This window comes from Buceros rhinoceros, unplaced genomic scaffold (assembly GCF_000710305.1).
Source record: "Buceros rhinoceros silvestris isolate BGI_N320 unplaced genomic scaffold, ASM71030v1 scaffold405, whole genome shotgun sequence".
NCBI lineage: Eukaryota > Metazoa > Chordata > Aves > Bucerotiformes > Bucerotidae > Buceros > Buceros rhinoceros.
In genome coordinates this window covers 11,219-27,533 of record NW_010412115.1, presented here as the reverse complement: position 1 = coordinate 27,533, position 16,315 = coordinate 11,219, and the positions used below count along the sequence as shown (strand labels likewise).

General features: G+C 37.0%; 1 protein-coding gene across 1 annotated transcript in view; it reads right to left on the bottom strand.

Annotated features, from left to right (window-relative positions):
- EPHA6 (EPH receptor A6) overlaps positions 1-15,215 on the bottom strand; it is a gene marked incomplete at its 5' end in the record, with an annotated part of 223,512 nt that extends 208,297 nt beyond the window's left edge. The window contains 2 exons of the mRNA XM_010136236.1: positions 6,820-7,155; positions 15,060-15,215. Coding sequence (XP_010134538.1) covers positions 6,820-7,155; positions 15,060-15,215 — 492 coding nt within the window. The remainder of the gene's footprint in view (positions 1-6,819; positions 7,156-15,059) is intronic.
- Between the last annotated feature and the right edge of the window lie 1,100 nt (positions 15,216-16,315).

Here is a 16,315-nt window from a genome sequence, read left to right as displayed (position 1 = left end):
CTTTCCCTTCCTCCTTCAAACTAGAATTTCATTTTGTTCTCTTCCTATTGCATAACTTAGATAAACATATCTTAAACTATGCATATTCTGACTAGCTTGGTGAACAAGAAACGAAAGTAAATGAAATCAGGCTGTCTTATGCTGCATTAAGAACTGGCTGCAGAGTAACTGCCAGCAGAAAAAGAACATATTCATTAAATAAAATTTATAAGTATTTTAAAAATCTTTGAACTATAAATCAAGGTTGTTTTAAAAGCCATTTTTTACCTATAATTACTGCGTGGTAATCAGGAATATATGTAAAGTACTCTATATGTACAGAGGTGACCGGAAGGCAAAAATCTGCGGGTAATAACCATGCTGCACAAAGACCTTGCCTCAAAACTTTGAATTTTCGCAGACCTGAAGACTGCTCAACAGAATATTAGTTGAAGAAGTCTGAAAACTGCTATTTCATATTTTTGCTTTGTGGTTTTCTTTCCAGCTGAAAATGCTTAATTTATATACACACTGACATAAATGTGCATATGCATTCATAAAGTTTAATGGACTTGCCTGAATAGTCATTAAATGTGTCTTTCGGAAGTGACTTAAAACAGGAAGTATCTCCATCATCTCCACCATTTTTTTTTAGTTACTAATCCTTCCTACTGTCTTCATGTCACATTCAGTATGGACAATTACAGACTTCCCCAGCCATTAACAAACTAGTTTATACTTGTCTTGAAATTTTTCATATGAAGAGCAGCAGCAGCATTGTTCCACACTGCTCCCTTGACAGTACAAGGTTTGATAGAACTATCAATACAGCTGTAGGTGTCAGGTAAACAAATGCTATAAATTTATCATATATGGTCATCTTTGAAAATTTCACGCTCCTTTTTTCATGTGGCTTGAAGTCTGGCAGTATCTGATGGAGGTCGTTTTGTGACTGTTTCATAACAGGCTTTGGTGTGACCTGCTATTCTGTTTCAATAATCAATGATTAGAAATAGTTATTCCTTTAGATTTATAAATGATTAACACAAACAGTTTGGAAGGAGGGTCAAAGGGATTTATCATGTCATTATGAAAAGAGAAGCTTTCTTGACTTTAAAGGTACAAAGGACAATCACATCTGCAGAGATTTGAGACTCGGCGGGGGGGGTCAGGGGTGGGGAAGGAAAGTTGTGTTTTGTCTCGGGTGAAAGTCAGATGTTACTATGGGAAGCAACTTAGGATGAGTGAACAGGGAACTCTCCTGCCATCCCAAGGAGCATGCTGAAACTATACTGTCATCAGCCAGAAAGATTAATCCTGATAAATTGTCCTAGTAGTGCCACTAAGATGCTTTTCTGACAGTCGGATGAGGCTTTTAATAACTTACACCATCTGCATTGTTATTATAATGCTATATTCTGTTAATTCATGGTAATACAGTCATGTGTGACACTGAAATCCATCCATGCATTCCTCACTTCCCACAGATCTAAGAGAGTTATAAGAAGTTGCTGTTGCTACAGACTGTCCACACTGGGCTACAAATATGTCTGAGGAGCCACCTGCACTAGGAATAATGAATTAGCTGTAATTTATTTGTAAAAAAGGAATTAGATAAAAGGCAACCCCTTTCAGACACTGGCAAGATTTTACCATCAGATTAGGTAACATTTTATCACCTAGGATGTATCTGCCAATGGTTCATATAAAATAAAATGTATTAGACAAAGGAACCCTGTCAGATTTGCAGTTTCAGAATCTACCAGAAAACATAAGCTAGTCACAGGCTGTCAACACTAGACAGACACAGCAAAAGCAAACAGGTATTTAATGCAGTGATAGGTGTGTGCCCAAACAGAGAGACATCTCTCATACTTCACATTCTGTCCACTGGTAGCAGGTTTTTGATGTCGTGGAAACCAGAGTCACTCACAAACTGCAGAACTGAGGAGGAAGAAAATGAGATTTCCAGGAAACAATGACAGAATGGTTATTTCTCTAGTGTAAACTTTCCACTAAGGAAGGAACCCGCAAATGGAATGATATCCTCAAAGCATCCAATGGATGGACTGTGATTTTAGGGGAGATCACTACTGTGGGACTTGCAGGAGAAAGGTGAGTTGAGGATACCAGCATGGAGTCCCACAGAAGAGGCATGATGTAGTGAAGATGTAGATTGGACGATGAGGAAATTATTCAGTCAGAGAAACACTATAGCTACAGAGTGCCAGTCCTCAGTGACGCAGCTGAAATGGAGGACTGAAAGGGAGCGGGCTGTCTGTATAATCATATACTTGGGTATGTCTCCTGACTCTACCTTCACTCTGCATAGTGCAATGTTACAAACCCCCTCTGCTCTCAAGGAATGAAACACATGATTGACAACACTGAGTGATTGTGTATGTGGACTACTATTTGGAAATAGGAACTATTGCTTTAAGTTCTGTTTTGCTTAATTATTCATGATTTACTACTTTAATTATGCATGAAAAACCTCAAGTACTTCTGAATTTTCTTCAGGCAACACAGACTTCAAAACATGCTAAGAAAGTTATAAAGTGAGATGTGTCTTCCTTCCATTAGTCATAAGAGAAACATAAATTACAATTCAGCATATAATTCTGTTTCTTCACACAATCATTTAAAGTCCCTTGAGTACAAATACTTTATACTCAGCATATTTACTGTGGTATAAAACTTTCTCACTCCCATAAAGAAAAGGCATCCAGGCATGTTTCCAAACAACAGTTTTGTTAACCATTTTTTGATGAGTCTTTTTTGAAAACATGTTTTACCTTTCAGTTGTTTACAAATTACTTCAACAGTGATTTGGAAAAGCACTTAATATGTGCTAATGTTCTTCCTTGAACAGGGACTTTGCTTAAGTGCTTTTCTGATCAGAATCTCCTTGTGTTTGTCCATTTATCTGAATTTAAAGTAGGGATTATTTTAATATCTAAAAATATTCTGAAACAAAGCTAAGCAAGAGTAGTATACAGCTCACTTCCTTCATCTCTCCATCTGCAACATCCCCATTTCCTAACACATCCCTCCCTACCTTGACCTTGTTTGCCAGACTTGCTGGAAAAGACACGGCATGTGCTGTGATCATACAGGAACTACATTTGTTCTTTCTTTACTGATTAGACAACAGACAAGTTAAACGGCGAGTCAGCTGCCATCTCTAGTCCAATAAGCAAGGCTTACGTAGCTGAACCCTGCTCTTCAACCTGCAGATGCAACTAACAGCTTGGTGAGTCTGTGACCATTTTTCACACTTCTGTTGAGAGAGGATACTATCTGTGAAATCTTTTTCTCTTTTATTGAACTCATGTTGGCTAATGGGCTCACAGTTCTTTATGATGCCTGACAGAGAATGTGACCACAAAAATTTTGTTTCCTCATGATGCTCAGGGGAAAAAAAAACAAATATCAAATTTATGAATACTTGTACAAAATTTAAAAAGTTATGAATGCTACGAAGTTTATTTTATATGACTTACATTAATAGTAATATTTTTTTTTCACTATTTCATCAGGTCTGGTAATGCTTTAGTCATCAAATCACAGGGAAGTTTGCAGCATGCAGTTTGCGAAGTGTTTTCAAAGTGTTACATTCCTTTAATCTGCTTTGGTATTGTTAGAGCTGAGCAGTGCATTTAATCTTGGTGATGTTGGTGATTGCATCAGGAGGCAGTTAAGATTTTAATATTAGTTGTGGTAGAGCTCTGTGCATAAAGATGAGCCTTAATCACTTTCGAATTAGTTAACTTCTCCTGTCAGCAAATACTCTCCCTCTTTGATGCCCTCAGACTACTCTAGTCACTGACTGTGGTAGAACACAATTCTTCAGTTTCTGTGGATGCCCACAGTACTCTTCACTGCATTACTTTATTCAGCAAAATGCCAACTGCAATATCTTCTCCAAAAAAGAGAGAAAAAACCCTGAAGGAAAAGCTAATAATTTCGCACGTATAAAGAATTATCTGTTAATTTCACATAAACTATCAAAAAAGAAGTGCCACTAGAGGAAAGTAAATCCGATATGCTTAAAGAAAACAAAATGCTAGCTCCTCAGCTATTGCAAGTTATCGTAGCTAACAGAAAGGTCTGGATTTGCAACAGCCAAAGATATTATTCTATATTCTTAACAAATATATGACAATTGAAGAAAACAATTTATATATTTATAATGAGGTCTAGCTCATCATAAGTACACCAAAACCATTAAAACAGTATGTATGAAAAGATTACTCATAAAAAGGTAGTATGAACGTGGGATAAATATGCTGTGTAGGAATATTTATTATAGATCTAGATCTTTTATATTAGACACACTTCAAAAGCAAAAGAAGTTTTAAACCAATATGCTTGGACTTCTGTTAATGCAGTCCTTGTAAACATCAAGATATTCTTGATTTGTTGTCATGTCTTGAGTACAATCTTGGATCTTTGTTTTATACGAACATGTGAACAAATCTGCAACACCATGCAATAAGTACTGTCCATTTCAGTATAATTAAGATTATAAGGAAAAATTGTAACAGTGAGTTTACTGTTTGGTGGTATAGAAGGAAAAAGAAATACAATATAAAGACAATTATTTAGTATTTTTGATAAATATAGCAAAAGTAAAACTGTCAATTGTTTAATAAGAGCTGGCTAATAAAATAAAAAATGTCACTAATTGTTTTATCTGAGAACTTCAATGTGATTTAGTTGTATAAACTTTAATAAAATCTCTGCAAAGTTCTGAAGCTTTACTTCCACAGCTTCGTTTTCCGAGCTTAGATACTCCAGCTTTTGGCATATCACTTCTTATTTAAGAATTAAAGTAACACACAAAAAATGTTTATTGTCCTCTCAGTAATTTCCACCAATGAAAACTTCATTAATTTTCTTCCATATTTCATATGACATTATCTTTCTGTCTTTCACTTCTAAATATATAGTTACCAAGGTTATGATTGTATAGAACTACACAGTTCATGTGCCTTTAGAACTACATTTTATAGATGCCTCTACTTCATCTATAACAATGCTTTCTCCTGCAAAGCTGTCTTTTCATATCCAAATAAATTGACAGATATTCTGGAAATCTGGTCTTAAATTCTCTGAAGCCCTTCCAACAGCACTTTAAGTAATTTAAGAATTATTTTAGGGAATGCAAGCAGTCAACACTCTAGAGCTTACTGTCAGTGTGTCAAAAATTATCAAAATGTTTTTTTCCTTTTTGAGTAAACTGCAGTGAAAATCTATAACCTTAAACCAGGAACAGACAACAGCAAAAGACACATTATTTTTCAAAAGCCCACCACTTAAACACACTTCACAAGCTGTGTTCACACAGCTGTTAGCAGTTTAAAAACAAACTGCACCTCCAGTGACCTCCACCTTTGTGTAGAGGTCACCAGGTGGTGACTAGCGTTTAGTACCATGAAACAAAACATCTAAAACTAAGTACACGTAGGGATAGTTTCTGACATCATGTTTTTTTCCTTTAAGGAGAAAGGAAAAGAGGGATACAGTTTTGCAACATCATACATAGCCTAAAAACTTAAGGCAATTCTCAGTGCAAGGCATATATCGTTAGGCATTTCATATTATTACCTCTTCTGTCACATCATCACATGAACGGTGATTTTTTTTCATGCCTTTTCTAGTCCATTTTCATTAATATTATCAGTATTACCATAATTGCCATTATGATCAGCAGCAGCAGCAGCGCAAGCTGTTAATTTTTGTATGACCAAAAGCAATCAAGCCATTACTTACTTATCAACAAAACTACTTGTCCCAGATACACAGGTAAGCAGAATTTTGCTAAGCTGATCAGTGAAAGAACCCAGGGCCTCCCTACAAGTGGAACAACAGCATCCTCCTGAATGCTAGCACTTTTACTAAATACGTTCATAATATCAAAAGTCTTGATCTCAAAACAGTAGTTTTGCCAGTTTGGTTCCAGTTCTACGTTAAACACTTTAGCTACAATTGCAATGTCACTGCACAGTTGGTGAAAAACATTTCTGGAACAAATGTCAGCACGGGATAATTGTGAAATAACCTTCTCATCTATACTAAAACAAGCCAGAAGATAACACTGCTATATAGATTGCTTTGCTGGTAACCTATGATGCTGTTTTCTGGCACAGTAAGTATTTCTAAAGATGGAAGAAGAAAAAGTTGCAGAAATAAACAAAAATATAGAGTGCTTTTAGTTTCCCATGTTTCTTATAAAGGATGACCTTGGACAATCTGAAATGGGGGGAAGAAAAAGCTCAAGAACAATAATGCAAAGTGGGCAATTAAAGCAACAAAAATATCTACTAGGACACCTCACCTAAGAAAATGGCTCATACAGATGTGGAAATATCTCACAGTGAAGCATCCTGTATTAGTACTATGAAACATAGGTACTAAAGGAAGTGAGTTCACTTTCATTTCACCTTTGAATTGTGAAATTGTGAAGGATAGCCTGTGGTGTTTTACTCTTTCAAATCTGAAATCATAAGGAAAGACTTGGAAAAGCACCAGATGCAGACTCCAGTTTTGATGAACCACCGATACAGTCAGTCTCAGGCAATTAAATCTTGCACTTTGTTTTACACAGGAAGGTGTATTTTGTGCCCTGTGTAATGGGGTCAAGGGCCAACTGCCAAAAAGCATTTAATGCCCTCATCAGCAGAAGCTGGAAGTCTTCACCAAAAGCACTTAGAAACATTTAAGAATCTGCAAAACACCCTAACTTGCTGACATAGACTTCCGAGAAACAAAACAATCCCCCTAGTAAGTTCATAGACAACAGGTGCACAGTAATAGACATGCAGTGGTGGGACTTACCATCTTGGTCTGTGGTAACTGTGATAGCTGTGAACTGCTTGGGAGAGAAACTCAGCTCCGAGACACCATTCGTGGCTTCTATTTCAAAGGTGTAGTTCACGTGTGACACAAAGTCAAGCACTGTCACAGAGGAGTTGATGAGACCTGTGTGCCGGGGGATGAAACGGATACCTCCGCCACAAATCTCACACTGGCTGGCATCTGACCCACATTTCTTACAGATGACACTGTAAGTGAGATCTTTCCTTCCTCCGGTATCACTTGGGGGGCTCCATTCCAACATGAGAGCTGTTTCGTTAATGTTAAAAACCACATTCCTTGGAGCAGAAGGTGGCCCTGTGCAGAGAAGGAGGGGAAAGTCTGGTAAGTGATGGTTGTCTGTTTTGGACCAAAAAAAAAAGAAAAAAAAAAAGGACCCACGAAAAACCGTATTAGTCTTAAGGGAATTATTTGCAGATAGAAGCTAAAAGTGTTACGTTTCAATAACCAATGCAAACATTAAAAATCGTCAAAAATTTAGCAGGAATAACAAATGGGTGAGATCATAAACAGTGAATAATCTAAATAAACTAGAATTAATTCAGATATAATTTAAGGCAACATAAAAATGACTTGGGTAAAGTCACCAAAAACTAGACCTGATAACACAATTTTGCACTAAATATCTCTTGATCCTTTGGGACAGTGGGGTAGAGTTTTAACCACAAAATTTATTTCCTTATTTAATGTCTAGTAATGTAGGCTTTTCTGATAGTTATAATCTTTGATGTTTTCTAAGACCCAAACTGAATAATAAGTAAATAACATCTTTGGAATAATTACAAGACATAATTTTTTTGGTGTTCTGCATTTTTTCTATCCTTCATTGCTTATCCCCAGGGATTTCTTTGCTTCTGTTCACTAACAGAGTTGGGTGGCTACAGGCCAAGGCTATTAGGCACAAGAGACAGTTTACAAGTTTTTTTCTTTCCCACTTGGCACCTCATAAGCATCAGGATAACAGTGAAGACATCAGACTTGCAAGTTAAAGGTCTAAAAGGATGGCTGCAAAGTAGGAGAAAAAATAATTCTTAGAGACTGTGGGGAGGGATGCAAAGACAGTAGCAACAGGCAGAGAGAGAACAGGAAAGCTCTCAGCTAGCAAGCAGGTGGTAAAGCTCTCTGTGTACTGTCAGATGAATCACGAGTGACCCAATTCTCATGGATCCCACAACATTTGAGGTATGACCAATAAATTTTAAGCTGTTATGCTGACTTACTGTGTGGGATCACATGTAAATCATCTGAGGCTTTATATCAGCTTCCACAGTCTGATGGAAGAACTTTACCACCTAATGGTTTTTCAGAGAGAAATTAATGAAGGGGTTAAGAAAAGGCAGCAATTGTTAAAGGCAGCCTAAGTAATCTTATCTCCATTCCTTATTATACTATTATTTTCCTCCACTTAACATATTTCAACCAAACACACGGTTTTCAAAATCAATTTGTATATAGTCTGAAAATAAGCCCATTGAAATGATGGAAGAAACACAGATTTGGCAAAACGCAAAGCCTTTACTCCAGGTTTTGATATGTGTGAGATGACTGTGGTAAATTCACCTGGTGATCTCCGGGTTTTCTTTGAGCCGAATGAGTTGAATAAGCATTACATTCCCAGCTGTCAACATAAAATTACAGCGCACATGGACTGCTTCACTAGTGGTTAACAGAACTTTGAAAACTGTCAGCTTGCTTTGCAGCTTTTCATGAATTATACAACCTACCAGCAAGACTGAAGTATAAAGTTTTAACTGAGATACTTTTCAAACTTTGAAACTCTTTATTACTTCTGGGCCTCTTAAGCAGACTGAAAGTTTATGTGAAACATCTGCAAACAACAGCAGCTAATTCTTACACAGAGTGGATTTTGCCCAACAAACCAAGTGGCATAGTAAATCTGAGAGAGTCAGATAATTAAAATATCATAATGTCCCTTATAAAAACTTCAAGACAAGGAGAGAAGAACTAAACAAACAAGCAAACAAATATTGATCAACACTCCTGTAAATTCCAGTTCTACAGCTCGTAGCATGGGGACAAGACCTTGTGCCCAAAGAATGGTCAGATAAATGGTCAGAACTTTGCATTAGGAAGGAAAATGAAATGTCAAAGCTCATCCTAACATTTCATACATCGATCAGGATCTCAAATTGCAGCAAAAAACAAACAAACAAGCAAACCCCCCAACCTACCTTTTTCCTAATAATTCAATTCCATTATTTCTTATTTTCTTTCAGATCTGCAATCACTACAGCACTAATACACTGATTCAATTTCCAACTTTCAACTATTCATTTAACTGAACAAAATGAGGCAATTCAGAAAACCGAGAGCATGAGTGGTTCTGAAATATAGACCTACAACTGAAAAAAATCCATTTATTCACGTTCTTAATTCCTGAGGATAACCGTGAATACTAAAATGGGCTATAGCTTAACAGCAAACATTACTGTATCTTACATTTTACTCATAAACTATATAGTAGTAAAGTCCTATAGAGTTGTACCTACACATAACAGCTACAATGAATACTAACTATAATGAAGGAAAGAAGCAATAATAGTTGCAGAAAAAAAGACAGCATTCACCAATATTTGTAACTTATAAGTGATGGTATTTGTTTACTTATATGGCATAAATGTGGATATAAAAGCTGGAATGCTTGTAAAGGCAAAAAAGGTTTGTATGGTGTGGGAGTGATAATATGAAGTAATAACATAAAGGTTTTCTGGGAACTCTAGTTGAACATTTGAGTTGCTTTTTTCTTTCTAGTATTTATTTCTGACTTTAAATAACTGGGACTAGGTTTTCATTAAAATTATTTTTGTCCTAAAGTAAATGATGAGTTAGCTGTTGGATTTCAAACACTTGATAATTAAAGTATTTGGAAGTGTTAAATTGCTTCGCATTTTTTTAGTGGATGGGAAAGTTTAAAATATTTTGAATCTGTGAGTATTTATTTGTATGCCTATCTGTGCAGAGTTCACAGTTAGCAGCCAAAAAGCCCCGGACAGTAAAGACCAATTATTTTTTAGTGTATTAAGGAATCATTTAGCTAAACACTATATGACTCATTTGTACTGAAGAGTACTGGAATCTGTCAGATGAAAATTGTATTTGTGATTTGCAATTTTTATGGACAAAGAGAATATTTTGAGTATTTCTTTCCTGGTCTTCGACAGCGACCTTGTGGTAAGTGTAACTAACTGAAGCATTTGAAATACTGTAATATGTAACTGTCTGTAAATGCAACTTGCTAGCAAAGGCTAATTATTTTGATACATCATTTTCTAATGGTGTGGAAAAGGGATTTGAGGTACAGCCTTTAAGATGCTGATGTGGTCTAAAAGCCCCTACAACCTTAGCATGTCTCAGCTTTACAAATCTCTAAGCTTCCCATAAAATTAGTGTGAGGTTGATGGTTCTAGCTACTCTGGAAAACAGTCCTGAGATCAGAATAAGCTAAAACTAGCACAGGTTTACTTAAACTTCAGTTGTTATTATTTATGTATGGAAGACAGGAATCGTTATGCTTCCTCTATGAACATGCTGTGAGAATTAAATAATGACTGTTCTTAACAAATTCCCACTGTTAAAACCAGTGAGGAGTTTTAGGAATATGGAGGATGAGCTTTAACCGCACTTACATATGTGCGTAACTTCTAAGTGGATCAGTAATCCCCTTGAAATAACTGGTAATATTCAGGCACCTAGAAATAACCATGTGCGTAATTGCTCAAAGGACTAGAGACAATGTTTTAAAACTGGCTTAAATTTAATCTTACATAAACTACAGATATTATGACAATCACAGCAGAGGGTTTTTTTATATTTTTTAATTTTTTTGACAGACCAAACCAGGAATTAATGTGAATCTGCGCAATATGAGAGTTTTGTCTGTTTTTTTCAATTTTAATTTTCTGTCAGATTTTTGTTGTACTATATGTAATGGCATCAGTAAAAGAACCAATACAGCAGATAAAATATACGGCTTTAAAAAAATTTTTTTATGTGTACTAGAGACTGAAGGTTGTTGTTATATTCATGATTTGGGACTTAATCCTCAGTTGTGAGAGAAAGCATGAATTATCGTATATCCACATTTCAATGAATAGGGAGAACATTATCAATTATTTTAGAGGTGTCTGAAAGTATATGACTGTCCGCCTGCAAATACTGCAAAAAAACTCAGACACACTTCACATTCAAGGCCCCTCATGCCAATTTGCATGACGATTAAATAGCTTTTTAATTGCTGTTAAATTATGCCAGTTAAACTGTGATTTCATGCAAATATTAAGCTGTAATGACATGCAGTGAATCATTTACTAAGATTTAGAACTTGGAACAAAGAGAGACAATTAATACTAATCCTCCAGATTCAGCTAAATTACGTGTCACTGGGCTTTTATGAATGTGGCCTGATTGCTTTGTTATCATTTATAAATTATACAAAGATTATCTGACACATTGGAAAAACTTGGCAGCAATAACCCTTCTGCAGACATCTGTGTGCAAAGCTCTTAGGGATTTCCTTGTATTGATTTTTAAGGAAAACAAATATATTGGTGAAAATGATGGATGCTTTCCTCACAGCACAATTCTTCGGATTTTATGCAAGAGCAAAACGCATGGATGAGCATTAAAAAAAATGCAGTTCTTCTGTTTTTTAGATGAAACACAGCCCGAGTGTGAGCAGCGGCTTTTGTTTCATTTACAAATTGTAATATAAGAAGTATTTCTGCACTCTCTGTGGAGTAGAATGGCATTGATACCCTGTGGAGGAACAGGCCAACTCCAAAAGCAGCAGAGCTGAGTTTATGCCTCATCGTGCTTTGCATATCCTCTCCCTCTGTGAAGGTGAAGTGCATTTTGCCTTTTATGGAAGGAGAGAAGAACATCACCAATGTCTAGTGAGGGCAATGCAATATTTTAAACACTAAAGAGTGATGACTGTCTGGAAAAAAAGTTGTTTCTTAAGTGAGAGCTGTCCGTTACCAACTACTGGACTCTCAGAAGTGCATCTTTTTTGACTATTGAATTTACAGCGGAAGGGCAAAATTAACCATCATCTTCTGAAAATACTCAGAATCAGCATCTGGCTGTGCTCCTTGAGTTCATAATTGCTTTTTAATACACGCACACACACTTAGCATAGGTAAAAGTAGTATCACTTCATATAGAACGCTGTATTATATTTTTTCCTTTTAAGAATCACTTATTCTTTTTATGTGAGGCTGACAGAAAGAATGGAAGCAAAGTTTCTGCAAGGCAATACTTCCAGTCTGAGGGTAGAGATAAATTGCAAGCAAGCATATAAAAAAATAACAATATAGGCAATACAGTCAAAGGCTTCAAGCCTTTGCTTCATTTTGCTGCTGGAATACGGTGTTGACTGTTAAAAATAGCGGATATTGTTTGCGGCAGAGGTAATTGAACAGAGCATAAATTTGTTGGGTTCAAAATTGTTAAAGCATGACATGAAAAGAGATGCATTCAGACTCAGGGACCCAATATAAGCCTGCCTGCCTTTGACCTTGAAAAGATGGATCAATTTATCCAATTACATTATAGTGGGAAATGTTAGAGTTTATGTACAGAGTCATCAGACAGGGGATTAGATGTGAAGCTATTTGTTGCTCACTGTGTATGCAGGGGGATCACTGACAGAGTACTCGCAGATGGCAAAGAAATACAATAAGGAGAAAGAATAGCAACAAGAGATTGATAACAAGTGCCAATCAAATGAAAAAAGGCTAGGAGAAAGGGATTAACAATATATTCTAATGCAATTTTCATTCCTCTTATTAAAATTAGATTTCTATTATGCTTTTTTGCAAAGTGCACACTCTTCTTTACAAAATACATTTACCATGAAGTAAAAGTAGAAACTGCACCATTTTGAAAAAGCATACAGTATGCACTTTCACAGAATTAATAAAATTAGATTTGAGGCTCATCTTGAAAAAAGTGGATGCTTGAAGCTAAACTCTTACTTTCATAGTCTCTTAAATCAAGGCCCTTATTTTCCATAATGCTGCATATGCAAGTTTTCCAGTAGGAGGAAAAGCTGTGGGGTGAGGAATACTGCCTAATCATATACATGAAAGAAAAGAGAATAAAGTATCTACCTATCTTAGGCATATTGCTTTCCAGGACTTGGGGAAGCAAATAAAATAGGCATGAATGCACTTCGTTAAAAATGTTTGAATTTGAAGAGAATGTTTAATTCAAGAACAATTTTAATTTAAAAATTCACCAAAACATTTTCTAATTTCTTATGCCACATCTCACATGTCAGGACATAAATTTCCAAATGAACACCAAAATGCAAATCTGCCCCAAAAGTGGTTATGTAGAAAAGTAATTTTGTTACTGCACATCCTTTTCTATGTAATAAAATTGATTGTTTTTTTCCCCTAACTTTTAATTCCTTTTATTACAGTAAAGCATGACACTTTGGAAGGAATAATCTAAATTCTACTCATATGTCTGTCTTTGTTTATTAAATTTAAATTAGCCACATCTCCACAGACCCACCAAAGGCAGTGAGGTTGTATTTATGACGGAAACATAATTTTAATAACTGAGAGCATAATTTGAAAGTGGCGGGGCTAAAGACATCATTTAGGAAATAACACGGCCTGCAGAGTCTTCACTACTGATGAAGTGCAAGAAGATAAGAACGTAGTCTGCCTGTCAAGAATCTTGGTGTCATTTGCAGAGCTGACAATTAGTGAAATAATTATCACAGGTGTAAGATTAATACATTTGCTGTTACGGTCAATGAAGTACTGATAGCTTGCAGTCTAGGCTGAATAAGAGGCAATGCATGGTGGCACTGAACCAAGGGCAAGGCAGAAATGTGGTTTGCTGTCTCTTTAATTCTTATTTCTTCCAAGTCAGGATGAAATGGGACATTGATATCTCTGTTGTGGATGATTGCTTCCCTGCCTCTCCCTCCTCACTTGGTTTCTTTGGCTGACATCCTCAGCAGGACAAAGAGGTTTGGCAGCACGTCCTTCCTGACAGTTTTCAGTCAAAGCAGCTCTCAACGTGTTACTTTTGTTCACAAAACACCAGGGTGTTGTAGGTACTTGCTCCCTGATGCCACAGGGCTTTTCATGCTCCTCCCTATCTTGTCAATACTAATGGGTAGTGGGGCTTAAAATTGTGCCCTGGAAGATAATTATGGAAACATGATGCCATGTATGAGTAATATTTTTAGAGAAGAACTGTCTTTTGGAGATGAAAAATCAATGACTTATAAATAATATGGAACCACATCTGCATAATGCATGAGTGAAACCATTTGTCTAAGCATGAAACTGTCAAGAGTGCCTGGGATGTGTGTTAGTTTGGTGGGTAAGTTTTTAATGGCCTGTGCTTGGGGCACTCATTTAAATGGAATTAAATGTAATTACCATTTTCCTGCGAGAACTCTGGAACAACATTGCTTATTATTGTGCAGAAAGATAGGCCTATGTGCCTTGCTCCGGAGCTGACAGCAAACTGTGTCTGTTGAATTGGGGTGCCTTTCTGAACCCTATGTCCCTTAAGTAGCTGAAGGGTGGGACTTGGTTTTCCACTTTGAAAACACTGAGGTTAGACTAGACAGCTTTCTGCTAAGTGCCTGGGATCTGCGGAATACCGTTTTTAGTGACCATTTACTTAATGGATGGACAATGTCTTGGTCTGCTTACTGACCTCAGGATTACAGAGTTGTCTACGACTTTGTAAATCAGCTCCAAATTACCTGGTATATTCCCAAATTGCCCACTACAGTGCCATTTGGTGAGACTAGCATGAGCACAGGAAGTAGTTCAATTGTACTAGTAGTAGTAGCAGTAGTAGTTCAATTCTGTCAGCTCAGTTATTTTTACATGGAGCTGCATTACACAGCATAAACATATCAAAACGATGACTATACACTCATGGTTATTGCAACAGTACTTGTAATGGTTTTATCTCTTAAATCTTTTGTATACTTGTGTTAATGGATGTTAAAACACTTCATGCATTTAACATGTTCGTTTTTTAAGAATTCTCTTAACAAGAGGACTGTGGCACAAAATGTACTACACTCAAATCTCGAATGGAATTCTTCACAAAATGTACAAACTCATGCCTTTTTTTTTAAATGCAAAAATAAATAAATGGGACACAGGAGAATTGCAGACACTGGTACTGATCAGACTTACGGGTACATGCCATAGTTGGTGGGTCCTTCTCAGCTCTGAAGTAACCTTTCTCACACTGACAGACAGAAGTTGCTTCTACGTAAGTCAAACTGTGTGGAGGGCACTTGGAGCACTTTACATTTCCAGCAAATGCTTTATAGAATCCAGGTCTGCAAGCTGCAAAACACAAAAATAGGTTTCATTAATAGAAGTAAAATAGTTTCATTAACAGAAGCAAGATTTGGTCGTAAGTAAAATCTGCTCCATGAAATTAAAATGCACCTTCTTTCCTTTCCAACCTAGACATATGTGCTATTTTCATCATACAATTCTTCACAGTTTTTATTTTAGTATATGGAATTAAAAACCCGGTAAAATCTGTTCTTGGTATATAATGGGAAATCATTAAAATAGACAGTTTCCAGACTTACAGACAGTCCTCACTGCTGCTAGACAACTTCACTAATATCACTAAACAAAAGCACATTATTAATACTTTACGTAGTTTCTATCTCTTAATAAGAAAGAGCGAGATAACTTACTTCTTATCTGCCAAACCTATTTATATGGTGTTAAGGGTCAGGGGCCGAGGTAACCACCCCTCGCATTCCTTAACGTTTTCCGTCTGCCTCATTAGAGGCAGAAGGAGTTTTAAGGGGAAAAGAAGAAACTGAAACAAACTTTTAATAAACAAGAAAGCCACACAACTATTCACTACTATACATATGCACAAACTGAGAAAGGAAAAAAAACTAAGAAAAGAAGACTCAGATAACCAAAGTTCTGCACAGTCCTGCTCAAGGTCAGTGCTCTGGGCAGGCATCCAACGACAAGGTGGGAGTGAAGGCCTTTGCCGCGGCTTCCAGGCGGAGCGCAGAGTAAAGTTCTGTCCGCGGCAAAGGAGAGGAAGGGCGGGGTCTGGGGCGAAGGAGAGAAAGGGGGCGGGGGGAAGGAGCCCCTGCGCGCAGCCGATTTAATAGCAGGGAAAAGCTTTCGGCACGAAACAGCTGGGAGAGCTCAGTTATCACGCCCGATTCTAGACGAGACGGGACTCAGGGCAGTGACGGTTCAGAGTCTGTAGTCTTCAGGAGGCCCTCGGGTCTCTCTCGGGTCTCGGGCCTAGTCCCGGCCTGGTCTCGGCCTAGCCGAGAATATTCGGCAGCTAGCAGAATCCCTGGGAGTCCTCTCTCCGTGAAAGTGCGGAAGGCCAAGAGAGAGTCACTCCCCTCGCCTGCTGCTTTTTAAAGGCTCCCCACGTAACGTTTCACCTGACCCCC